Source organism: Triticum dicoccoides, chromosome 7B (genome assembly GCF_002162155.2).
Source record: "Triticum dicoccoides isolate Atlit2015 ecotype Zavitan chromosome 7B, WEW_v2.0, whole genome shotgun sequence".
NCBI classification, from domain to species: domain Eukaryota; kingdom Viridiplantae; phylum Streptophyta; class Magnoliopsida; order Poales; family Poaceae; genus Triticum; species Triticum dicoccoides.
In genome coordinates this window covers 667,214,648-667,242,166 of record NC_041393.1, presented here as the reverse complement: position 1 = coordinate 667,242,166, position 27,519 = coordinate 667,214,648, and the positions used below count along the sequence as shown (strand labels likewise).

The window sequence follows — 27,519 nt, the reverse complement described above, 5'->3', positions numbered from 1 at the left end:
AGATGTTTCTATAAAGACAGCGGTGGTTTCATATTGATATCATGCATGAAGTGAATTTCGTATTGACGTCATGTATGCAGTGATTGCAACTCTGCATACAATGGCACATATGGCAGGCGTGGCAGATAACCATCAAGACTGCAGATCACTTTGACTTTTCGACGGTCCATATCATAGCACATTAATGTGGAAGCTGACCCCACAGTGAAGAAGATTAAGTTACATTCCGGATGAATCGCAATCCAACGGGAATCGACCGGATGAATCGCAAACGAATCGGAATCTGTAACATGTGTCCCTCCAAATATGTCTGAAGTTTTAACGCTATGCTTCAGTTTCCACTTTTTGCGGTCATAGTCCTCGAGAACATAGACTACTAGTCGAACCACATTACCATCACCTCTCTTGAACTTGGCATAATGCAGACAGTCCTGTGAGTGCTGAATAAAACCATTATTCAAATTATCAGGGATATGGAAGTTCATTGATGTTTCCCCCGCCGTGTCTACCACACCTATAAAAAAGGGTGACCTTTTGCCGAAGGAGTAAAAATGCAAACAGCCGTTGAGGAAGACAGCGCTAGACTGCTCAGCAGGAAGCACAATTCTTTTGTTCCATCCAATTTCCTTGTAAACCCATCTCTTGGTTTCCGACGAATACACTTCCACTTCAGAAAGGTAGGCGTTAAAGTTGACATTCTCTAGCAACACAAACACATAGAAGTGGGAAGACATGGTCGGATCGAAACCCAGACGCTCTATGCCCACCTTGTTTTCATGGCTACGGTCGGGCAACGAAACCCACTCCTTCGTGGCAGGATTGCACACGATGTAACAAAACTCATCACCAAGAGAGGAAACGCCGTACCAGCGACAGAGGAGGAGGCCATTGCAGCAGTCTAGTAGATCGACGCGCCGATGGCTGGGCAGGAAGGAAAAAGAGGTGTCGACTGGAGGGCAGCGTTTCCCCGAGACACCGGCGAAGCGGACTTCTGTTTCCAGAGGCAATTCCCCGTTGTCGCTCCTAGCGTAAAAAAAGCCTGCTAGGGTTTGAGGGAGCTTCCTGCGGTGATCGGGGTGGTCGATGAGGCTGAGCCAGTCCTTGGAGACGCACTTGAAGTGGCACACTGATCTTGCGGGGACGCGCGCGAGGATCTCGATGAGCAGATCGTCGGCGAGTCTCTCGGCTGCCATGCCGCCATAGGGAGGAGAGGAAGATCTGCACAAACAAAGACAGATGAGATGTCAGACCAGGGGATCAGTGAAGGAGTTTGCGATGGTTGATACATAGAAAACAACAGCCCAGGTGTTCTTTATATACACACCTCGGACTAGACATAACCTAGACGAGCTACTCACTCCTGGAACAAACAAGATCTGACCTGATTACAACTTGTACTACCAGGACACGACACGCCTAATAGCTATAGTCCTAATTGACTACTGTAGCATACTAGTACGAGACTAGGTTTGGATTATTTCCAACAATGGACTTACTCCCGTGGACGAGAGCGATCCGCCGGCATGGACATGGCGGCGGAAGATGGGTGGTGCCGTCGAGCGAGAAGGAGGAAGGGGATTGAAACCTACGACCAAGGGTTCGAGAGTTTTTCTCGCGTTAGCCAATGCCCAATGGGCCGTCAGTGGTTCGCCCAATGGGCTGAAACAATGAAGCTTTTTTCAAGAACCCACAAGCTGTGCGTCTTCTGTAATAAGAAAGGGGATAGAACCCCGTTTCAAAAAAAAGAGAAAGGGGATAGAACACAATACTAGTTCTGTACATATGTTAGAAGAGAAACAACAGGCTACTGGGAGCATCCACCATAGGCCTAAAACGACCTGCCTGGCAATCCTAATCTCCCTCAATCCTAATCCAGAGGGCTACCTCACTTTTAATTCTGGCCGTTGTAACAGACTCAACGGTCGCAATCCTGTCCAACAATGAAGCTCTCTCGACAATTCATCATCACTCTGCTGCATCCAAGGCCTTCTCATGTCCGCATTAGCAGGTTGTTGCCTTCCTTTGTCACACACGGACACGTGCAAAAACGACCTTCTATGAGCAACTGTAACGTGCCGACCTAATCATATGATAATTTTGTCCTTTTTTATTCGGTTCGCCTAGTTTATCATTTGGATAGGCAGAGCGCCCAACACCTGCGACTCATATTTGCCGATGTGGCCGGCTGGCCGCTGTTTTTAACAAATATGCTTACATTTTGCATAGTTTCACTAAAAAAATAGCATAGTTTCACAATCAAAAAGCATAGTTTCACAACCAAATAAATTTAGCATAGTTTTACAAACTGAATAAAAATTAATTTGTCTCGAATACATGTGAAGAAATATACATCTATTGATTGCCCACATGAGCCCAAATATGCTCAACTAAATCATTTTGTAGCTGCATGTGAGTTTCTCAATCACGCATTTCATGATGAAATCGTACAGGATAAGTGCCCGGGACGTATCTACGATCACCTGATCATAGATATGTTTCGGGCACTTATCCTCTACGATCATATTATGCATGATCACACAAGCAGTCATCACGTCCCACAATTTCTTGGTGCTTCAAGTCCTAACAGAATACCGAACGATGCCCCATCGATATTGCAGAATCCCAAAGGCACGCTCGCACTACTAGGGAAAAGCTTATCAGCAGCGTGGGTAAAAGGCCTATAAGTAGCATGGACGTGCGCACTATGGCGCTACAGCTAACTTTTAGCAGTAGCGCGCTTTCTCCCACACTATTGTCATCATATGTAGCAGTAGTGCGTTGCAGGGCGTCATCATAAAGCGCGCTACTGCTAAAAGCTCGCTGCTGGTACACATGAACCCCTTGCTACTGTTATTATTATTATTTTTCTCTGCTGCATGTTTGTTTTGTATATTTACAGGTTTTATACAAATGTAATCATATCATACACATATAAATAGTCTCATCAAATCATGTCATCATCATACTCATCATCGAACACAAATGATGTCTCTTGTCATCATCTCGAAATAGCGATACAAGTTTTGACATGTCTCGAATATTGCAACTACATCGTCATCCATCTAAACAATGATATAGAAGAGAAAAGCTATCACTATGACTGAGAGCGAAATTATGCAGTACATGAGGCGGTTGTTTTGATTCATCTCTCGCGCTAGCATGTACCTCAAGTAACTCGCTTCTGCTTCTTGTCTGCTATCCAACCCTTTATGGCTAGCACCTGAGAACCACTCCACTTGGGCCTGACACTCGGGCCACTCGTCGTACACTCCCAGAATTTTCCCTACGTACATGACATAGCACTTCTTCGCCATCAAGGATCTACGTACCTGTTCAAGATGCATCTTCATCAAGGGAAGCAACAATAAATATGCAAGATAATATACTTGAGCAACATAAAAAGAAAGGGTTAGCAAATAGATGCAACATATAGTAAACATAATTAATAAACACACGTTCATCGTACCCAAACTAATTAACTAGATGTACGCAGGTCATCGTACCCAAACTAATTAATTAATTAACTAGATCCCTTAAAAATAATTTTGTAATCATAATAAATTTTAGAAATGCATTAGAACAGTTCAACTTTTATTAGAAAAATCAACGTGTTTCTGGAAATGCAAGAATGATCTTACAAAATAAGTTTCTAATACATGCTGAACATTTTTTGAAATACAACAATTTCACCAGGTATTAAGAAAATATTCACCATAATATTCTTGAAACTCATCGTGTATTAAGAAAATGTTCACCATAAGTTACAAAAAAAATCACAGCACATTAAGTAAAATGTTCATCCTATCTTAAGAAAATTGATCAACCTATATTACAAGAATGCCCAATTTGCATTTAAATTTTTTTCAACGTTCTTTGCAATGGAAAAACCGTTAACCATTTGTAAAGAAATAGTTGACAACCTGTATTAAAAATAATTGTGTGATCATAATAAATTTTAGAAATGCATTAAAACTGTTCAACTTTTATTAAAAAAATCGATGTGTTTCTGGAAATGCAAGAATGATTTTACAAAATAAAGTTTTTAATACATGCTCAACATTTTTTGAAATACAAAAATTTCACCATGTCTTAAGAAACTATTCAACTTAATATTCACTATAAATTATAAAATAATGTGATGATAATATTCTTGAAACTCATCTTGTATTAAGAAAATGTTCACTATAAATTACAAAAAGTTCACCGCGCGTTATGAAAGCATAAGAGAAATGAAAGGAATAGAAACCGGAGCAACGAACGAGCCTAACATGTGCGCCGGTTAAGTGCGAAATGGAAAAAAATGCAGGAGTATAAAAGAAAGTGTAAGGGCAAATTTATCCCCAAGATGTTTTGATGATTGATGATAATGCTTTTGCGGACTAATCGTGTGCGTTAAGTTCTTTCAGAGATTCATCCATTGGCACGAGACGATTACCTCCCCTCGGTGTTTTATTCAAGATGGTGTAGCTCCTTCGTTTCTCTGTTGGTGGACTAGTGTAGGAGTCACCATACTATCAAGAGGGGATCCGCTTTGGTAAGGCTAGGGTGGAATCAACACGTACACATCCGTATCACACCTGATGTTTTCCTTCCGCTTCAATGGAGCTGCCTTTCCCTCCGTACCTGCTCCGTCCTGTCCCAGCGGTAGTACCGCGGTCCTCAGCGGTAGTACCGCCGAAGCTCGTCAAGCGGTAGTACCGCTTCCAGAGCGGTAGTACCGCTCCCAGCGGTAGTACCGCTCCCAGAGCGGTAGTACCGCTTGTGGTCTTCGGCCGTAGTACCGCAGTGGTTCCGGGCTACTACCGCCTCGACTCGAGCCCGATGTTTTTCGTGTCGGGTTTTACGGTACTAGGAGCGGCAATAGTGGCGGTAGTACCGCTCTAAGCGGTAGTACCGCTCTTACTCCCTCGGTAGTACCGCTCTGGGGCCAGGACCCTGCCTTCCTCGTCAGCGCGGTAGTACCGCTGGGTGGGAGCGGTAGTACCGCTCTTCAGCGGTAGTATCGCCCTGCCCAAGCAGTAGTACCGCTCTGTGCGTGGCTGTTCAGTGGGATAACGGTTGGATTGTTTCCCCCACTATATAAAGGTATCTTCTTCCCCAAAGTTGACCTACCTCTTTCCCCAAAAGCTCCATTGTTGCTCCAAGCTCCATTTTCGCCCGATCTCTCTCCCTAGCCAATCAAACTTGTTGATTTTCTCGGGATTGGTTGAGAAGGCCCCGATCTACACTTCCACCAAGAGAAATTTGATTCCCTCTCTTATCCCTAGCGGATCTTGTTACTCTTGGGTGTTTGAGCACCCTAGACGGTTGAGGTCACCTCGAAGCCATACTCCATTGTGGTGAAGCTTCGTGTGGTGTTGTTGGGAGCCTCCAATTGTTGTGGAGATTGCCCCAACCTTGTTTGTAAAGGTTCGGTTGCTGCCTTCAAGGGCACCAATAGTGGAATCACGGCATCTCGCATTGTGTGAGGGCGTGAGGAGAATACGGTGGCCCTAGTGGCTTCTTGGGGAGCATTGTGCCTCCACACTGCTCTAACGGAGATGTACTTCCCTTGAAAAGGAAGGAACTTCGGTAACACATCCTCATCTGCACCGACTCCACTCTTGGTTATTTTGAGCCTTTACTTTTGCAAGCCTACTTGTGTTGTATCCCTTGCTTGCTTATGTGCTAGTTGTTATTGCATCATATAGGTTGCTCACATAGTTGCATATCTAGACAACCTATTTTGTCGCAAAGTTTAAATTGGTAAAGAAAAGCTTAAAAATTGTTAGTTGCCTATTCACCCCCCCTCTAGTCAACCATATCGATCCTTTCAATTGGTATTAGAGCCTCGTCTCTTTATTAAGGACTTTGCCGTCCGAAGAGTATGGTTGACACCACAGACGGTGCGGAGGAGCACTCCGTGTGAATCCCGTCTCATCTACGACCGATGGGGGAACCTCGGTCTCTCGTGAGGAATTCAATGTGGCTCTAGACACATTGAAAGACTCCATGACGACCAAGGTTGAAAGCATGCTTACTAAATTTCTTGAAGGGCTTAAACTGTCCACCTCGCCGATGAAAGTGGGTGATCCCACTAACAAGGTGACGGATGCTACCTCCGACAAGGGGGAAGCTAACAGTGAAAAGAATCCTTCTACTAGTGGTAGAAATGGCACCGGCATCTTTGCCCATGTGGAACCCCCAATTTATGGAGGACCGATTCCCTCTACTCATTTGAATCATGCCGGTCCTCCTCCTAAGTATGAGAAACATGAAGATTTTGATTCTTGGGTTTATCACTTCAAGCGTCATTTAAAACATGTGAATACTAACCTTTGGAGAATCATTGAAGAAGGTTTCTATCCTCATGACCCAAGCAACTTCACCCCTCGAGAAGCCGTGGACAATCAATTCAATGAGAGTGCTCTCTTCATCATCCAAGATGCAATCCTTCTCGAAGATCTCCCTCATCTTCGACCTCATGCCGTCGCTAAAGACGCATGGAAATGTGTTGTGTCTCTCTATCGAGGAAGTGCTAGCATTCAACGCTCCAACTATGAAGTGGTGCAAGATGAAGCCGATGAGTTTGCAATGAAAGAAGATGAAGAACCTCGTGAGCTCTTTCGAAGAGTGACCAAACTAGCAGTCTCACTCCGAGATCATGGAAGCAAGGACACAGATGACAATTGGATCAAGCGCAAGTTCCTCAAGGCCATGATGCCCTACAACAAGGCCATGTCCTCCGTCATTCGTCAAAGACCGGACTTCCACTCCATGACCTCAAGTGAAGTGTTGGATGAGTTCGTTGCAATGAGCATCTTGGACAAGACCGCCGACAATGCGGTGCTCCATTCTCAAAGGGCAAAGAAGCCCAACCTTGCTTTGAAGGCCAAGGTTATTATGGAAGAAGAGGAAGAAGTGGAAGATGAGGAGAGCAACCTCGAAGACACCAAATATGATTATCATGAGCACATGGCCCTTGCTTCAAGACAATTTTGGAGCAAGAAGAATACAAGACCCAACTTTAACAAGAACAACTCAAGTGGCGTCAAGGGCAAGCAACGAGTTAGAACTTGCTTCAACTGTGGCAATGTGAGCCATTTCGTTGCGGATTGTCCTTACGAGAAGCGGGAAGACAATGGTGGCAAGTTCGTCCGAAAAGACAAATCCAAGTCCTTCCCCAACAAGAACAACTTCACCAAGAAGACTCCCACTCGTGGATTGGTGGTTCAAGAAGAATACCAAGAGGATGACGATGATGATGAAAATGGAGAAGCAATGGCCATGGCGTCCGTTGCCATTTCTACTACTCCCCGGGTGTCTCTCTTTGACTCACCCAACGAGAACATCACCGCCAAGTGCCTCATGGCTAAAGCTTCAAACAAGGTAACCCCCAACATCAAAACCACCATCATTACTAATCCCTCCTCGGAGGATTGCATTGATGAACATAATGGGTCTAATGAGGAAGTGAATGAATTTCAGTCTTTTATGAGTAAGCTCAAGGGCAAGTCCAAGAAGCATTTTGTTGCTCTCTTGGAACAACTTGGTGAGGCCAATGACATGATCGAGGCTCACGAAGAAACCATCTCTAAGATGGAAGGTCATAGTCGTGACTATGCCGATGAGATATCGGATCTCTCTAATGCTCTTGAGGAAGAGCGTGTGCATCGTTTGACTTTTGAGGAGTCACACAATGATGACCATGCTAAGTTAAAGAAAGATCTTGATCATGCTCTTGTCGTGTCTCATGTGCTAACTTCCGAGAAGGCTAAACTTGGGGTTGGTCATGCTAGACTCAAAGAGGAGTTTGAGATACTTGACAAGGCCCACAAGGTCTTGAAGGGTGCTCACGCTAACCTCAAGGAGTCTCATGCTCAACTCCAAGTTAAGCTAACCAAGGAAAAGGCCACCTTTCCTCATATGGTATTAATTGATAATGCATGTGCTACTAACCCGTGTTGTGAGCATGTGCACCTTGTGGAGGAGAATGCCAAGTTAAAGGATCAACTTGAGAAAGGCCATGTGACATGCGTTCAAGGTGAGAAGAACCTCAATGACCTTTTGAGCAATCAGAAGGAAGTTGTGCCCAAGGAGGGAATTGGGTTTGCACCCAAGTCCAAGAGCAAGAAGAAGAACGACAGGACCAAACGCCCTCCTCCTCTCAAGCAAACTTTTGTGAAAGAGGGAGAGGGTGCTCCTAAGGAGAAGAAGGAAAAAGTGAAGGGAGTTGATGTCCAAAAGGGCAAAAGCATTTCCTCCAACAAAGCCGGCGACTTTAACCCGTCATATGTGTTGTGCCGTGCTAGTGATGGACATGTTTATGCTAAATTTGTTGGTTCTCCTTATGAGTACATTGAATGGTCTATTTGGGTTCCTAAGACCCTTGTTACTAACATCAAAGGACCCATTACTAAATGGGTACCTAAAACCAAGCATTAATTGTTGGAAATATGCCCTAGAGGCAATAATAAATGGATTATTATTATATTTCCTTGTTCATGATAATTGTCTTTTATTCATGCTATAATTGTATTATCCGGAAATCGTAATACACGTGTGAATACATAGACCACAATACGTCCCTAGTAAGCCTCTAGTTGACTAGCTCGTTGGTCAACAGATAGTCATGGTTTCTTGACTATGGACATTAGATGTCGTTGACAATGGGATCACATCATTAGGAGAACGATGTGATGGACAAGACCCATTCCTAAGCATAGCACAAGATCGTGTAGTTCGTTTTGCTAGAGTTTTTCCAATGTCAAGTATCTCTTCCTTAGACCATGAGATCGTGTAACTCCCGGATACCGTAGGAGTGCTTTGGGTGTACCAAACATCACAACGTAACTAGGTGACTATAAAGGTGCACTACATGTATCTCCGAAAGTGTCTGTTGGGTTGACACAGATCGAGACTGGGATTTGTCACTCCGTGTTACGGAGAGGTATCACTGGGCCCACTCGGTAGTGCATCATCATAATGAGCTCAAAGTGACCAAGTGTCTGGTCACGAGATCATGCATTACGGTACGAGTAAAGTGACTTGCCGGTAACGAGACTGAATGAGGTATTGGGATACCGACGATCGAGTCTCGGGCAAGTAACATACCGTCTGACAAAGGGAATAGTATACGGGGTTGCTTGAACCCTCGACATCGTGGTTCATCCGATGAGATCATCGAGGAGTATGTGGGAGCCAACATGGGTATCCAGATCCCGCTGTTGGTTATTGACCGGAGAGCTGTCTCGGTCATGTCTGCATGTCTCCCGAACCCGTAGGGTCTACACACTTAAGGTTCGGTGACGCTAGGGTTGTATGAATATGAGTATGCAGCAAACCGAATGTTGTTCGGAGTCCCGGATGAGATCCCAGACGTCACGAGGAGTTCCGGAATGGTCCAGAGGTAAAGAAAACTATATATGAAGTGTTGTTTCGTCCATCGGGAAAGTTTCGGGGTCACCCGGTATTGTACCGGGACCACAGGAAGGGTCCCGGGGGTCCACCGGATGGGGCCACCTATCTCGGAGGGCCCCGTGGGCTGAAGTGGGAGGGGAACCAGCCCCTAGTGGGCTGGTGCGCCCCCCTTGCCCCCCTGCGCCTAGGGTTGGAAACCCTAGGTGGGGGGGGGGGGGCGCACCACTTGCCTTGGGGGGCACTCCACCCCCCTTGGCCGCCGCCCCCTTGGGAGATTGATCTCCCAGGGCCGGCCCCCCTGGGGGCCTATATAAAGGAGGGCAGGGGGAGGGCAGCCGCACCCCAAGTCTTGGCGCCTCCCTCCCCCTGCTACACCTCGTCCTCCTCCCGCAACAGCTTGGCGAAGCCCTGCCGGAGTTCTGCTGCATCCACCACCACGCCGTCGTGCTGCTGGATCATCATCAACCTCTCCTTCCCCCTTGCTGGATCAAGACGGAGGAGACGTCACGCTGACCGTACGTGTGTTGAACGCGGAGGTGCCGTCCGTTCGGCGCTAGGATCTCTGGTGATAGGATCACGACGAGAACGACTACTTCAACCCCGTTCTTTTGAACGCTTCCGCTCGCGATCTACAAAGTGGTATGTGGATGCATCTCCCCTTTGACTCGTTGCTTAGATGAACTCATAGATGGATCTTGGTGAAACCGTAGGAATTTTTTTATTTTCTGCAACGTTCCCCAACAGTGGCATCATGAGCTAGGTCTATGCGTAGTTCTCTACTGCACGACTAGAACACAATTTTGTTATGGGCGTAGATCTTGTCAACTTGCTTGCCGCTACTAGTCTTTTCTTGCTTCAGCGGTATTGTGGGATGAAGCGGCCCGGACCGACCTTACACGTACGCTTACATGAGACAGGTTCCACCGACTGACATGCACTAGTTGCATAAGGTGGCTAGCGGGTGTCTGTCTCTCCTACTTTAGTTGGAGCAGATTAGATGAAAAGGGTCCTTATGAAGGGTAAATAGAAGTTGACAAAATCACGTTGTGGTTATTCGTAGGTAAGAAAACGTTCTTGCTAGAACCCAATTGCAGCCACGTAAAAAATGCAACAACAATTAGAGGACGTCTAACTTGTTTTTGCAGCAATTGTCATGTGATGTGATATGGCCAGAAGTTGTGATGAATGATGAATGATATATTGTGATGTATGAGATCATGTTCTTGTAATAGGAATCATGACTTGCATGTCGATGAGTATGACAACCGGCAGGAGCCATAGGAGTTGTCTTTATTTTCTGTATGACCTGCGTGTCATTGAAGAACGCCATGTAAATTACTTTACTTTATTGCTAAACGCGTTAGCCATAGAAGTAGAAGTAGTCATTGGCGTGACAACTTCATGAAGACACAATGATGGAGATCATGATGATGGAGATCATGGTGTCATGCCGGTGACGAAGATGATCATGGAGCCCCGAAGATGGAGATCGGAGGAGCTATATGATATTGGACATATCATGTCACTACTATATAATTGCATGTGATGTTTATTATGTTTTATGCATCTTGTTTACTTAGAACAGCGGTAGTAAATAAGATGATCCCTTATAATAATTTCAAGAAAGTGTTCCCCCCTAACTGTGCACCGTTGCTAAAGTTCGTCGTTTCGAAGCACCACGTGATGATTGGGTGTGATAGATTCCTACGTTCACATACAACGGGTGTAAGACAGATTTACACATGCAAAACACTTAGGTTAACTTGACGAGCCTAGCATGTACAGACATGGCCTCAGAACACAGAGACCGAAAGGTCGAACATGAGTCGTATGGAAGATACGATCAACATGGAGATGTTCACCGATGATGACTAGTCCGTCTCACGTGATGATCGGACACGACCTAGTCGACTCGGATCATGTAACACTTAGATGACTAGAGGGATGTCAAATCTGAGTGGGAGTTCATTAAATAATTTGATTAGATGAACTTAATTATCATGAACTTAGTCTAAAATCTTTGCAAAAATGTCTTGTAGATCAAATGGCCAACGCTCATGTCAACATGAACTTCAACGCGTTCCTAGAGAAAACCAAGCTGAAAGATGATGGCAGCAACTATTCGGACTGGGTCCGGAACCTAAGGATCATCTTCATAGCAGCCAAGAAAGATTATGTCCTAGATGCACCGCTAGGTGAAGCACCCATCCCAGAGAACCAAGACGTTATGAACACTTGGCAATCACGTGCTGATGATTACTCCCTCGTTCAGTGCGGCATGCTTTACAACTTAGAACCGGGGCTCCAAAAGCGTTTTGAGAAACACGGAGCATATGAGATGTTCGAGGAGCTGAAAATGGTTTTCCAAGCTCATGCCCGGGTCGAGAGATATGAAGTCTCCGACAAGTTCTATAGTTGTAAGATGGAGGAAAACAGTTATGTCAGTGAGCACATACTCGAAATGTCTGGGTTGCACAACCGCCTGTCCCAGCTGGAGATCAACCTCCCGGACGAGGCGGTCATTGACATAATCCTTCAGTCGCTCCCACCAAGCTACAAGAGCTTTGTGCTGAACTACAATATGCAGGGGATGGTGAAGACCATTCCTGAGGTATTTTCAATGCTGAAGTCAGCAGAGGTTGAAATCAAGAAAGAACATCAAGTGTTGATGGTCAATAAGACCACTAAGTTCAAGAAGGGCAAGGGTAAGAAGAACTTCAAGAAGGACGGCAAAGATGTTGCCGCGCCCGGTAAGCCAGTTGCCGGGAAGAAGTCAAAGAATGGACCCAAGCCTGAGACTGAGTGCTTTTATTGTAAAGGAAAGGGTCACTGGAAGCGGAACTGCCCCAAATACTTAGCGGATAAGAAGGCCGGCAACACTAAAGGTATATTTGATATGCATGTAATTGATGTGTACCTTACCAGTACTCGTAGTAACTCCTGGGTATTTGATACCGGTGCCGTTGCTCACATTTGTAACTCACAGCAGGAGCTGCGGAATAAGCGGAGACTGGCGAAGGACGAGGTGACGATGCGCGTCGGGAATGGTTCCAAGGTCGATGTGATCGCCGTCGGCACGCTACCTCTACATTTACCTACGGGATTAGTTTTAAACCTCAATAATTGTTATTTAGTGCCAAGTTTGAGCATGAACATTGTATCTGGATCTCGTTTGATACGAGATGGCTACTCATTTAAATCCGAGAATAATCGTTGTTCTATTTATATGAGAGATATGTTTTATGGTCATGCCCCGATGGTCAATGGTTTATTCTTAATGAATCTCGAACGTAATGTTACACATATTCATAGTGTGAATACCAAAAGATGTAAAGTTGATAACGATAGTCCCACATACTTGTGGCACTGCCGCCTTGGTCACATTGGTGTCAAGCGCATGAAGAAGCTCCATACTGATGGACTTTTAGAGTCTCTAGATTATGAATCATTTGACACATGCGAATCATGCCTCATGGGCAAAATGACCAAGACCCCGTTCTCCGGAACAATGGAGCGAGCAACCAACTTATTGGAAATCATACATACTAATGTGTGTGGTCCAATGAGCGTTGAGGCTCGCGGAGGATATCGTTATGTTCTCACTCTCACTGATGACTTGAGTAGATATGGGTATGTCTACTTGATGAAACACAAGTCTGAGACCTTTGAAAAGTTCAAGGAATTTCAGAATGAAGTAGAGAATCAACGTGACCGAAAGATAAAATTCTTACGATCGGATCGTGGAGGAGAATATTTAAGTCACAAATTTGGTACACACTTAAGAAAATGTGGAATCGTTTCACAACTCACGCCGCCTGGAACACCTCAGCGTAACGGTGTGTCCGAACGTCGTAATCGCACTCTATTGGATATGGTGCGATCTATGATGTCTCTTACCGATTTACCGCTATCATTTTGGGGATAGGCTCTAGAGACAGCTACATTCACTTTAAATAGGGCACCGTCTAAATCCGTTGAGACGACACTGTATGAATTATGGTTTGGGAAGAAACCTAAGCTGTCGTTTCTAAAAGTTTGGGGATGCGATGCTTATGTCAAGAAACTTCAACCTGAAAAGCTTGAACCCAAGTCGGAAAAATGCGTCTTCATAGGATACCCTAAGGAAACCATTGGGTATACCTTCTACTTAAGATCCGAGGGCAAGATCTTTGTTGCCAAGAACGGATCCTTTCTGGAAAAAGAGTTTCTCTCGAAAGGAGTAAGTGGGAGGAAAGTAGAACTCGATGAAGTACTACCTCTTGAACCAGAAAGTAGTGCAGCTCTGGAAAATGTTCCTGTGGTGCCTACACCGACTGGAGAGGAAATTAATGATGATGATCAAGGTACTTCTGATCAAGTTGCTACTGAACTTCGTAGGTCCACAAGGACACGTTCCACACTAGAGTGGTATGGCAACCCTGTCCTAGAAATCATGTTGTTAGACAACGGTGAACCTTCGAACTATGAAGAAGCGATGGCGGGCCCAGATTCCAACAAATGGCTTGAAGCCATGCAATCCGAGATAGAATCCATGTATGAAAACAAAGTATGGACTTTGACTGACTTGCTTGATGATCGGCGAGCGATAGAAAACAAATGGATCTTTAAGAAGAAGACGGACGCGGATGGTAATGTAACCATCTATAAAGTTCGACTTGTCGCTAAGGGTTATCGGCAAGTTCAAGGGATTGACTACGATGAGACTTTCTCTCCAGTAGCGAAGCTTAAGTCCATCCGAATCATGTTAGCAATTGCCGCATACTATGATTATGAGATATGGCAGATGGACGTCAAAACGACATTCCTTAACGGGCATCTTAAGGAAGAACTGTATATGATGCAGCCGGAGGGTTTTGTCGATCCTAAGAATGCTAACAAAGTATGCAAGCTCCAGCGATCCATTTATGGGCTGGTGCAAGCATCTCGGAGTTGGAACATTCGCTTTGATGAGATGATCAAAGCATTTGGGTTTATGCAGACTTATGGAGAAGCCTGTGTTTACAAGAAAGTGAGTGGGAGCTCTGTAGAATTTCTCATATTATATGTAGATGACATACTTTTGATGGGAAATGATATAGAATTCTTGGACAGCATTAAGGCCTACTTGAATAAGTGTTTTTCAATGAAGGACCTTGGAGAAGCTGCTTACATATTAGGCATCAAGATCTATAGGGATAGATCGAGACGCCTCATAGGTCTTTCACAAAGCACATACCTTGATAAGATTTTGAAGAAGTTCAAAATGGATCAGTCCAAGAAAGGGTTCTTGCCTGTACTACAAGGTGTGAGATTGAGCTCGGCTCAATACCCGACCACGGCAAAAGATAAAGAAGAGATGAGCGTCATCCCCTATGCCTCAGCCATAGGATCCATTATGTATGCCATGCTGTGTACCAGACCTGATGTAAACCTTGCCGTAAGTTTGGTAGGAAGGTACCAAAGTAATCCCAACAAGGAACACTGGACAGCGGTCAAGAATATCCTGAAGTACCTGAAAAGGACAAAGGACATGTTTCTCGTTTATGGAGGTGACGAAGAGCTCGTCGTAAAGGGTTATGTCGACGCTAGCTTCGACACAGATCTGGATGACTCTAAGTCACAAACCGGATACGTGTATATGTTGAATGGTGGAGCAGTAAGCTAGTGCAGCTGCAAGCAGAGCGTCGTGGCGGGATCTACATGTGAAGCGGAGTACATGGAAGCCTCGGAGGCAGCGCATGAAGAAATTTGGGTGAAGGAGTTCATCACCGACCTAGGAGTCATACCCAATGCGTCGGGGCCAATCAAACTCTTCTGTGACAACACTGGAGCTATTGCCCTTGCCAAGGAGCCCAGGTTTCACAAGAAGACCAGGCACATCAAGCGTCGCTTCAACTCCATCCGTGAAAATGTTCAAGATGGAGGCATAGATATTTGCAAAGTACATACGGATCTGAATGTCGCAGATCCGTTGACTAAACCTCTCTCGCGAGCAAAACATGATCAACACCAGAACTCTATGGGTGTTTGATTCATCACAATGTAACTAGACTATTGACTCTAGTGCAAGTGGGAGACTGTTGGAAATATGCCCTAGAGGCAATAATAAATGGATTATTATTATATTTCCTTGTTCATGATAATTGTCTTTTATTCATGCTATAATTGTATTATCCGGAAATCGTAATACACGTGTGAATACATAGACCACAATACGTCCCTAGTAAGCCTCTAGTTGACTAGCTCGTTGGTCAACAGATAGTCATGGTTTCCTGACTATGGACATTAGATGTCGTTGACAACGGGATCACATCATTAGGAGAATGATGTGATGGACAAGACCCATTCCTAAGCATAGCACAAGATCGTGTAGTTCGTTTTGCTAGAGCTTTTCCAATGTCAAGTATCTCTTCCTTAGACCATGAGATCGTGTAACTCCCGGATACCGTAGGAGTGCTTTGGGTGTACCAAACGTCACAACGTAACTGGGTGAATATAAAGGTGCACTACAGGTATCTCCGAAAGTGTCTGTTGGGTTGACACGGATCAAGACTGGGATTTGTCACCCCGTGTTACGGAGAGGTATCACTGGGCCCACTCGGTAGTGCATCATCATAATGAGCTCAAAGTGACCAAGTGTCTGGTCACGAGATCATGCATTACGGTACGAGTAAAGTGACTTGCCGGTAACGAGACTGAACGAGGTATTGGGATACCGACGATCGAGTCTCGGGCAAGTAACATACCGTCTGACAAAGGGAATAGTATACGGGGTTGCTTGAGCCCTCGACATCGTGGTTCATCTGACGATATCATCGAGGAGTATGTGGGAGCCAACATGGGTATCTAGATCCCGCTGTTGGTTATTGACCGGAGAGCTGTCTCGGTCATGTCTGCATGTCTCCCGAACCCGTAGGGTCTACACACTTAAGGTTCGGTGATGCTAGGGTTGTATGAATATGAGTATGCAGCAAATTGAATGTTGTTCGGAGTCCCGGATGAGATCCCGGATGTCATGAGGAGTTCCGGAATGGTCCGGAGGTAAAGAAAACTATATAGGAAGTGATGTTTCGTCCATTAGGAAAGTTTCGGGGTCACCCGGTATTGTACCGGGACCACCGGAAGGGTCCCGGGGGTCCACCGGGTGGGGCCACCTATCCCGGAGGGCCCCGTGGGCTGAAGTGGGAGGGGAACCAGACCCTAGTGGGCTGGTGCGCCCCCCCTTGGCCCCCCCTGCGCCTAGGGTTGGAAACCCTAGGTGGGGAGGCGCACCACTTGCCTTGGGGGGCACTCCACCCTCCTTGGCCGCCGCCCCCCTTGGGAGATTGATCTCCTAGGGCCGCCCCCCTGGGGGCCTATATAAAGGAGGGCAGGGGGAGGGCAGCCGCACCCCAAATCTTGGCGCCTCCCTCCCCCTGCTACACCTCGTCCTCCTCCCGCAGCAGCTTGGCGAAGCCCTGCCGGAGTTCTGCTGCATCCACCACCACGCCATCGTGCTACTGGATCATCATCAACCTCTCCTCCCCCCTTGATGGATCAAGACGGAGGAGACGTCACGCTGACCGTACGTGTGTTGAACGCGGAGGTGCCGTCTGTTCGGCGCTAGGATCTCCGGTGATAGGATCACGACAAGAACGACTACTTCAACCCCGTTCTTTTGAACGCTTCCGCTCGCGATCTACAAAGTGGTATGTAGATGCATCTCCCCTTTGACTCGTTGCTTAGATGAACTCATAGATGGATCTTGGTGAAACCGTAGGAAATTTTTTATTTTCTGCAAAGTTCCCCAACATTAGTCTCTTGTAGGTGTTTGCTTCCGGTGGGGGATCATGGTTGCTCGATAGTGGAGCAACAAATCATATGACCGGGAGCAAGGACTTGGTGGTGGATGTGCAAAAGATTCCATCTATGCCCACCAATATCGAGTGGGGTGATGCATCACATTCTAAAGTATTAGGTCTCGGCAAGGTTGTCATTTCTCATGATCTAACGATCGAGAAAGTCATGCTTGTTGAGTCCCTTGCATACAATTTGCTTTCCGTTCATCAACTTGCACTCATAGGTTTTGCTACTTTCTTTGACATTGATACCGTGGCCCTCTTGTGGAGCAAGACTCTTAAAGTAGCCTTTGTTGGGCATGTCGAGAACGGTCTCTATGTGATTAACTTTTCGGAGCGACCCACTAATACCGCGACATGCCTAATGGCTAAAGTTGACATGGGATGGCTTTGGCATCGCCGTTTAGCCCACGTCAATATGAGATCTTTGCAAAGTCTTCTCAAGGGGGACCATGTCCGTGGACTAACAAATGTTAGTTTTGCCAAAGATTGTGCTTGCAGTGCTTGTATTGAAGGAAAGCTCCATGAGAAAGCTCACCCTCCCACGACCATCATCTACTCGAAGAGACCCTTGGAGCTCCTTCACATGGATCTCTTTGGGCCTCCATCTTTTGATAGTCTTGGAGGTAGAAAGTATTGCTTGGTGATTGTGGATGATTACTCAAGATACACTTGGGTATACTTCTTCAAGAGGAAGAGTGAGACTCAACAAACCGTCATCGACTTTGCAAATGAAGCTCAACGTCAACATAATGCAAAGATCTTGACAATCAGAAGTGACAACGGCACCGAGTTCAAGAACTACACCTTGGATGAGTTTCTTAGTGATGAGGGGATCAAGCATCAATATGCTGCTCCATACACCCCTCAACAAAATGGTGTTGCGGAGAGGAAGAACCGGACGTTGATGGATGCGGCAAGGACCATGATGGTGGAGTTCAAGTCTCCATACAACTTTTGGGCCGAAGCCATCAACACCGCATGTCATGCATCCAATCGGCTCTATCTCCGCAAAGGCTTGAACAAGACTCCTTATGAGATACTCACCGGCAACAAGCCCAATCTCAAGTACTTCCGGGTGTTCGGTTGTAAGTGTTTCATCCTCAAGAAAGGTGTTCGTTTGTCTAAATTTGAGGCTAGAGCTCATGAGGGCATTTTTGTTGGTTATGCTACAAACTCTCATGCTTACCGTGTTCTCAACAAGTCCACCGGACTCATTGAGGAGACGTGTAACGTGGAGTTTGACGACAATAATGGCTCCCAAGTGGAGCAAAGTGGTACTTGTGATGTAGGTGATGAAATTCCTCCCCAAGCCATAATAAGAATGGGTATTGGTCATATTCTACCCATTGAGGAACCCCTTGTGGCCGAAGGAGAAGGACAATGCTCCACTCAAGTGGAGCCATCACCTCACCAAGACCCACACGCTTCCGAAGAACAAAGTGAAGGCCCTCAACCTCGTGAACAAGACCAAGGGCAAGATCAACCTCAAGATGGTAGTGAACCTCTAAATGATGCCCAAGGTCAAGTTCTCCCCTTCGAGCAAGTTCAAGATCATGAGCAAGCTCAAGATCAAGAACAAGCTCAAGACGGCGCTCAAGATAATCAAGTTAACCCTCCTCCTTCCACGACCGAGGAGGAATTAGAGCATCGTGTCGTGAAGATTGCTTCCAAGCTCACCACCCAAGATCATCTCATGGAAAATATGGTTGGAAGCCTAAGAAAGGGGGTAAGCACTCATAGACAATTGGCAAACTATTGTGAACATCACGCGTTTGTCTCTTGTGTTGAACCCCAAAAGGTCTATGAGGCCCTCGAAGACTCGGATTGGCTCAATGCCATGCATGAAGAACTCAATAACTTCGAGTACAACAAGGTGTGGAGATTGGTGCCAAGGCCATCGGGGAACCACAATGTCATTGGAACCAAGTGGATTTTCAAGAACAAGCAAGATGCTCATGGGAACATCATTCGCAACAAGGCAAGATTGGTAGCACAAGGCTACTCCCAAGTCGAGGGTATCGACTACGATGAAACCTTTGCTCCCGTTGCTCGTCTTGAATCAATTCGTTTGTTGATTGCTTATGCTTCCCATCACAACTTTAAGTTGCAACAAATGGATGTGAAAAGTGCTTTTCTTAATGGTCCTATTAATGAGTTGGTCTATGTCAAGCAACCCCCCGGGTTCGAGGATCCCTACTTCCCGGATCATGTGTATCAACTCGATAAGGCACTCTATGGCCTTAAACAAGCCCCACTGTGCGTGGTATGACCACCTTACCGAGTTGTTACAAGATCGTGGATTTGAGGTGGGGCTAATCGATCCCACTCTTTTTACTAAGAAGGTCAAAGGGGAATTGTTTGTATGCCAACTATATGTTGATGATATTATCTTTGGTTCCCCTAACAAAGATTTCAATGAGGAATTTGCCGCTCTCATGACCTCCAAGTTCAAGATGTCTTCGATGGGAGAGTTGAAGTTCTTCCTTGGTTTCGATATCAAACAAAGAAGAGAAGGAACCTTCATCAACCAAGCCAAATACACTCAAGACATGCTAAAAAGATTCAAGCTAAGTGATGTCAAGCCGGCTACTACACCAATGTCCACCAAGTGCCAACTTGACATTGATCCCAATGGTAAAGCGGTGGATCAAAAGGTATATCGCTCCATAATTAGCTCCTTGCTTTACCTTTGTGCATCTAGACCGGATATCATGTTGAGTGTGGGGATGTGTGCACGGTTTCAAGCTGCACCGAAGGAAAGTCACTATGTGGCGGTCAAGCGAATCTTTCGATATTTGGCTCATACCCCAAACTTTGGCTTATGGTACCCAAGAGGGGCAAACTTCAAGCTTGAAGTATTTACAGATTCCGATTGGGCGGGAGACAAAGTGGATAGGAAGTCCACTTCCGAAGGGTGCCAGTTTCTTGGGTGCTCTTTGGTGAGTTGGTCTTCCAAGAAGCAAAGTTGTGTGTCTCTCTCGTCCACCGAAGCGGAATATGTGGCGGCCGGTAGTTGTTGTGCACAACTATTATGGATGAGGCAAACTTTAAAGGAATATGATGTCATTTGTGACAAAGTGCTTCTTTGGTGTGACAATGGAAGTGCCATCAAGATTTCTCTCAACCCGGTGCAACACTTCAAGACGAAGCATATTGAGATTCGGTATCATTTCATCTGAGATCACATTAGGCGAGGGGAGATCGAGCTCAAGTATGTCAACACTCATGATAACCTTGCAGATATTTTCATGAAGCCCTTGGATGAAGCAAGATTTCGCGAGTTAAGGCATGAGCTAAATATCATTAATTCGAGCAATGTGACTTGAACCCTTGCACACCCCACCTCGCTCAACTTGGTGTTTAGTTTAGATGTAGGCATGGACATAGGGGGAGTGTTGTTCTCTCAATGAACTCTCCCTCCCCCCATTATGCATAAAACGATCAACTCTTTCACATTAGCCATTTTTTATGGTACTTGTGCTTCAAAGACGAGTTTTGGTCATGGGCCCAAGGATAATTCTTCGCGGTGCCATACCAATTGACTCAAACATAGGTGGCTCCGGCCACCGCCCTCTCTTGAGAGAGGCCAGAGCTCACTCTGCTTTCATGTGGTTGTTTTGATGGAGTGCGTTCTAGACCGTTGTTAGTGTGTGTGTTGCCTTGTTGGTCTTTCCTTTTTCTTGGCCTTGCTTTCTCGTCTCCTTTTGTGCTTTAGCCGTTTGTCTAGAGGCCATTTGGTTGCTGAGCGGTACTACCGCTGGTGGTGAGCGGTACTACTGCTCCGAGCGGTACTACCGCTGCGAGGCGGGGCAGGGGGTTATATCGGGGGCAGGGGGAGTTTCCTTCTCCCCCATACCCATTCGCACGCCCCCTCGCTCTATTCATCTCTCCAGCAACCGGCGCTGCGGGAAGGCTCCGGCGGGTCTCCCTCTCCGGGGCGTTCCTCTCCATTTCCTTCGGTGGAGACGATCCCCACCTTGTCCTCTTGCCATGGATGCCGGTATTGCCCCCGTTCCCTCTATCTTCTTGTCTAGATTTCCAATCTAGCATCTTAGGGACAATAGCAGTTGCATCTCTAGATTTTTGGCCAAATCTAGGCTTTAGTAGGATGGAGAAAGCTTCTAGGCAGTTTGGATTGGTGTTTGGTTGGAGTATTTTTGAATTTGGTAGGACGGTAGTGCCGGATCTGACCACGGCAGTAGGAAACTGTTGTTTCCCCGTCTCGAGCGGTACTACCGCTCTCTCCGGAGCGGTACTACCGTTTGGAGCGGTACTACCGCTCTCTGTGGAGCGGTACTACCGCTTGGGGCGGTACTACCGCCCTCTACCAGTTTCCACCATGCTCTTACCTCTCAGTGATCTTTTTGCTTGTGTTTTGTGGCTTATGCTCGTTCTTTCTGGTTGTTTGCGTGTTCTTGTGTGTGGTTCCAGGTGATGAGCTTCCTGAGCATCAGGCTCGGCGTATCAACCCCGGTCGTGCCACATCCAAGCGTTACCGCACAACTGAGTCTGCAGGAGGTTCCTCAAGTGCTCCACCTCCACCTTAACTCAAGAAGAAGTCTGGTGTCAAGCCAAAGCCCGCTGGCAAAACCGTGCCAGAAATGCAACCCAAGGAGTTCTGGGCAAGGCGTTGCCGCAACCCCTATGAGGCAGACCAAGATCCCACCTTGGTCAACCGTCCGTTCTGGAACAGGTTTCAGTTTGCCATCTTCTTTGATGTTCTCAAAGCCAAGAAGAACCTCTTTGTCAACGTGCACTCCATCGACACCGACCATATGGAGAAGGATCCTGATTACTTTGGTGAAGCTCTTCAGATGTGCTCTCAACTGAACATTCTTGGGGTCATGATATTCAACAAAGATTATGATGCTGGCATTGTGGCCCAATTCTATGCCACGGTTCATCTCGGGACTGATGAGGACATGACTCTGACTTGGATGACCAATGGAAAGTTGCTTTCAGTCAAGTGGAATGCATTCATGGAGTTGATTGGGGTGGAAGATCAAGGACTTGGGTCTCCTGTCGGCTTTCGCCCACACCGCAACACCTCCTCCACTCACAAGCAAGCTCTTTGGCCCTACTGCACTTTGAAGATCAACCCTGAGACGAAGAAGGAAACATATGAGCTACCTGCCTTTCTGGATATTCTTCACCGTGTCTTCCGAGAGACTCTTTTCCCTCGTATCGGGAATCTGGATATGGTTCATTCTTATCTCGTGGACATGCTTCTTTTCTGCCAGCGTCAGAAGGAACAGAACACCGGAGAGTCCCTGGATATCTCTCATGTTATGTGGTATGAGCTGTTATCTGCTATCTCCGAGCGCAAGTGCCCGATCTATGGTCCGTTCATCATGCTGCTTATTGAGAAGGCCTGGGCTCGTGTCTATCCCAAGGTGATGCTGGAGACTAGAGAGCTGGTTTCTCATGACATCAAGCGCCTGAGGAAGAAGGACAACTGGGGCACTCAGGTCCCTAAATCTGGTGGTCCTTCATCTGCTACTGCCATGGAGACCGAGGAGGAGACTGGGGCTGAGACCGAGGATGATGATGAGGACTTTGTGCCTTCTGCGGCAAAGCCTTCTTGGGCAAATAAGCTCAAGCTCAAGATGAAGAAGCTGTTCTGCATTGAGTCTCACGGTCAGTACATGACTCATGTGGCTGAGAAGAAGGCCCGAGGTCGTCACAAGGAGCTCATGCGTTAGTTGGGTGCCACAGTTATCAGCGGATCTGAGGACCAGCTTACTGAGGAGGAGGAATGGATTCAACAGCACTGCCCGTGGACCAATTCTGATGCCGAGCACTTCCCGACCGACGACGGTGGCACAGACGATCTCGCTGAGCTCTGATGTTTGAGTCCCTCTATTGCTATCACCTAGAGCCGTAGCAACACTCCCTCTCCTTTTTGGTGTCTCGATGCCAAAGGGGGAGAGAGTTTAGGGATTTGTGTTTTGTGTCTTCCGTCTTCTGTGTTTGTGTTTTCCTCGCAGTTTGCTTTGTTTGGTTTGTGTCAGTGAGACCTAAGTTCCCGTCATATGGTGTGAGACATATGCTACCTTATCTTTCCAGTATCATTATCTATGTCACTATCTAGCTTATGAGTTGCTGCTTATCCTGTTAAGTTATCTATGCTACTCTCATATACCCTGCTTAGGTGGTTGGTCTCTAAAATGTAGGGGGAGCGTTGATCCTAGTATGTGTGCCGTGCAGTCCAAAGCACTTATCTAGATAGCACACATCTAGGGGAGCCCATCTACATTTTAGGACGGTGGGGTTTTTGCGCTTGTCCTATATCTCTCATGTTTATGCAAATCCCGTATTGTCATCAATCCACCAAAAAGGGGGAGATTGTAAGGGCATATTTATCCCCAAGATGTTTTGGTGATTGATGACAATGCTTTTGCGGACTAATCGTGTGCGTTAAGTTCTTTCAGAGATTCATCCATTGGCACGAGACGATTACCTCCCCTCGGTGTTTTATTCAAGACGGTGTAGCTCCTCCGTTTCTCTGTTGGTGGACTAGTTTCGTAGGAGTCACCGTACTATCAAGAGGGGATCCGCTTTGGTAAGGCTAGGGTGGAATCAACACGTACACATCCGTATCACACCCGATGTTTTCCTTCCGCTTCAATGGAGCTGCCTTTCCCTCCGTACCTGCTCCGTCCTGTCCCAGCGATAGTACCGCGGTCCTCAGCGATAGAACCGCCGAAGCTCGTCAAGCGGTAGTACCACTCCCCGAACGGCAGTACCGCTCCCAGAGCGGTAGTACCGCTTGTGGTCTTCGGCCGTAGTACCGCAGTGGTTCCGGGCTACTACCGCCTCGACTCGAGCCCGATGTTTTTCGTGTCGGGTTTTATGGTACTAGGAGCGGCAGTAGTGGCGTTAGTATCGCTCCAAGCGGTAGTACCGCTCTTACTCCCGCGGTAGTACCGCTTTGGGGCCAGGACCCTACCTTCCTCGTCAGCGTGGTAGTATCGCTGGGTGGGAGCGGTAGTACCGCTCTTCAGCGGTAGTACCGCCCTGCCCAAGCGGTAGTACCGCTCTGTGCGTGGCTGTTCAGTGGGGTAACGGTTGGATTGTTTCCCCCACTATATAAAGGTATCTTCTTCCCCAAAGTTGACCTACCTCTTTCCCCAAAAGCTCCATTGTTGCTCCAAGCTCCATTTTCGCCTGATCTCTCTCCCTAGCCAATCAAACTTGTTGATTTGCTCGGGATTGGTTGAGAAGGCCCCGATCTACACTTCCACCAAGAGAAATTTGATTCCCTCTCTTATCCCTAGCGGATCTTGTTACTCTTGGGTGTTTGAGCACCCTAGACGGTTGAGGTCACCTCGAAGCCATACTCCATTGTGATGAAGCTTCGTGGTGTTGTTGGGAGCCTCCAATTGTTGTGGAGATTGCCCCAACCTTGTTTGTAAAGGTTTGGTCACCGCCTTCAAGGGCACCAATAGTGGAATCACGGCATCTGTAAGGGCGTGAGGAGAATACGGTGGCCCTAGTGGCTTCTTGGGGAGCATTGTGCCTCCACATCGCTCTAACGGAGACGTACTTCCCTTTAAAAGGAAGGAACTTCGGTAACACATCCTCGTCTCTACCGACTCCACTATTGGTTATTTCGAGCCTTTATTTTTGCAAGCCTATTTGTGTTGTATCCCTTGCTTGCTTATGTGCTAGTTGTTATTGCATCATATAGGTTGCTCACATAGTTGCATATCTAGACAACCTATTTTGTCGTAAAGTTTAAATTGGTAAAGAAAAGCTTAAAAATTGTTAGTTGCCTATTCACCCCTCTCTAGTCAACCATATCGATCCTTTCAGAAAGGACGCCTGTAGTAGAATGCGAGCTCCGCGGTGGCCTATTGGTCTTCTTTTATTCGTTTGTTCAAGTGGATGGAAATTTCCAAACCAGTCCAATTCAGTGGTGGAAATTGCGAACGAAAAAAAAGCCTCTCAGAAACTTTTTTCCCGGATTTTTTTTGGATATTCATGTGATTACATACAAAGTAAGGGGGTTTTCTGCAAAAACAATGCCACGTCGGCACCTGATGGGCGGGCTGGCCGGTCATACACCATCAATATACGGATTAAACCTTTTTGTAGCTATTAGCCGTAGACTTGGTACTGACATACAAAAGAGTTAATTGCACAGAAGTACCACAATTGGGACATTACGTGCAGATTGATACCAATTTTACTAATTTTTACATGTCAGTATCAAGTTTGCGGCTAGCGGTTACAAAAAGGTCTAAACCACGTATAAACATGTATTGACGGTGTATCTGACCGGTGGGACCCGCCTGCCAGGTGCCGATTTGGCACATTTTGTGCAGAAACCCCCTTACGTTGTATGTAATCACAAAAATGCCCAATTTTTTTGCGGGAAAAAGGCTCCATGAGAGGCTTTCTTTTTTCTTGGCAATTTCCACCATCGAATCTGGACTGGTTTGAAATTTTCCGCCACTTGGAAAACTAAATAAAAGAAAGGAAAACCAGAAGCTATGGGAATCGGTCCTGCGACCTGCAGTCCATAGGCGCCACACGCTAACCACCACGCGACAGCACACCTAGCGTTTGGATACAGGCATTCCTTTTCTTATACTGTGCCTGAATCGCTGGGCCGGCCAATCGTGGCCTGAATTTTTTTTTCGTATCGCACTTAACTGGCGCGCGTGCTGGGCTCGTTCGTTGCCACGGTTTCTAGGGTTCAAATCCTGGTGCTCGCATTTATTTCTGGATTTATTTTAGGATTTCCAGCGATGCGCATTCAGTGGGAGGAGATGTTCCCGTCGATGACGAGGTGCCTACGGTGACTTCGTAAATTTCAAGATGATATGCCGGCTCGGTCTTTCGGAGGTGCTCATAGGGGGGTGTACGTGTCTGTGTTTATAGAGGTGAGTGTATGCGCGTGTATATGAGCGCTTGTGTCTATACTGTGTTAAAAATAATAATTCTCTTATGCTTTCAAATACACATGAACATATTTTTAATATACGCTGAGCACCTTTTCTGCTTATAGTGAACATTTTTCAATGCATGATGGACTTTTCTTTACAAACGGTGAACATTTTCTTAATATAATAAACTTTGGTAATATCCGTTGAACATATTTGAAATGCAAATTGAACATTTTTGTACTATAGGTTGTTCAATTTTCTTACGATAAGGAACATTTTACTTAATTCGCGGTATTTTTTGTAATTTATGGTGACATTTTATTAATACACGGCGAGTTTCAAGATTATTATGGTGAATATTTTCTTAATACATGGTGAAAATTTTGTATTTCACAAAATGTTCAGCATGTATTAAAACACATGGAAATGCTGCAAGGAAAGAGCCGGGTCGAAGCCCAAACGTGTAGTGCCCACTTGTTAGTGGCCTGGCCAGAGTCTGGCACGACGACTCACTCCTTCGTGGCGGGATTGCACACAATCTAATGGAACTGGCCAACCTTGCCGGAAATATCGTGCCAGCGGCAGAGGAGGAGGCCATTGCAGCAGTCCAACTGTCCAAGACATCAATGCATCGATGGTTAGGCAGGAAGGCGAAAGAGGTGTCGATCAGACGACGGCAGATCCTGCTCACTGCCCCTGGGACACTTGTGAAGTGGACAGGTGACTCCAAGAAGAGCTGTTCGACGCTGCTTTTGCTGCTGGTGTAGAAGAAGCCGGCCAGGGTTTGGGGGAGCTTATTGCGGTGGTCCGGGTGGTCGATGAGGGCGAGCCAGTGGCTGGAGACGCACTTGAAGCGGCAGAGTGACTTGGCGGGGACCCGCGAGAGGATCTCTATGAGGACATCGTCGGTGAGCGTATCGCCCGCCGCCGTTCCGCTGGGGAAAGCAGAGGAAGGCCTACACAAACAGAGATACATGAGATGTGAGGGGATCAGTGAAGGGAGAGAAGTCGATGGTGATGGCGCTGCGCAGACCGGGCACAAACTGAAGCGCGGCCATCCTCCGGTGGGCGAGAGCCATCCGCCGGGACGGACATGGCGGCAGAAGAAAACGGCGGCGACGTTGTTGAGGGAGGAGGCATGAAAACCTATGGCAGGACGGGGCCTTTTTTTCTTAGAACAATGGCTGGATAGGACTGGCACTTTCGCATATCCGGCGAGTGGGTCGTCGGTGCGTCAATAATGGGCTAACTATATTCAACTATATTCTCGGCGATTGGGCTGTGTACGAGTTCATTAAGTTCCGGAAGGCCTTCGCTCTGCTCGAGCGAATCACGTGATTCTTATTTGTTTCTTAAAAGAAAGGTGATTCTTGTTTTTGTCTCAAAAACAAAAAAGATGATGATTGTTT

At 46.5% G+C, this 27,519-nt stretch overlaps 1 protein-coding gene across 1 annotated transcript; it reads right to left on the bottom strand.

Moving 5' to 3' along the window:
* Positions 1-376: 376 nt before the first annotated feature.
* LOC119339345 (F-box protein At5g07610-like) lies at positions 377-27,205 on the bottom strand. Its single transcript, XM_037611447.1, has 5 exons — positions 27,144-27,205; positions 26,836-27,066; positions 15,095-15,102; positions 532-988; positions 377-440 (listed from the first exon to the last, which is right to left on the bottom strand). Exons 1-5 carry the CDS (start codon positions 27,203-27,205, stop codon positions 377-379), a joined length of 822 nt encoding a protein of 273 aa, XP_037467344.1.
* Positions 27,206-27,519: the final 314 nt, after the last annotated feature.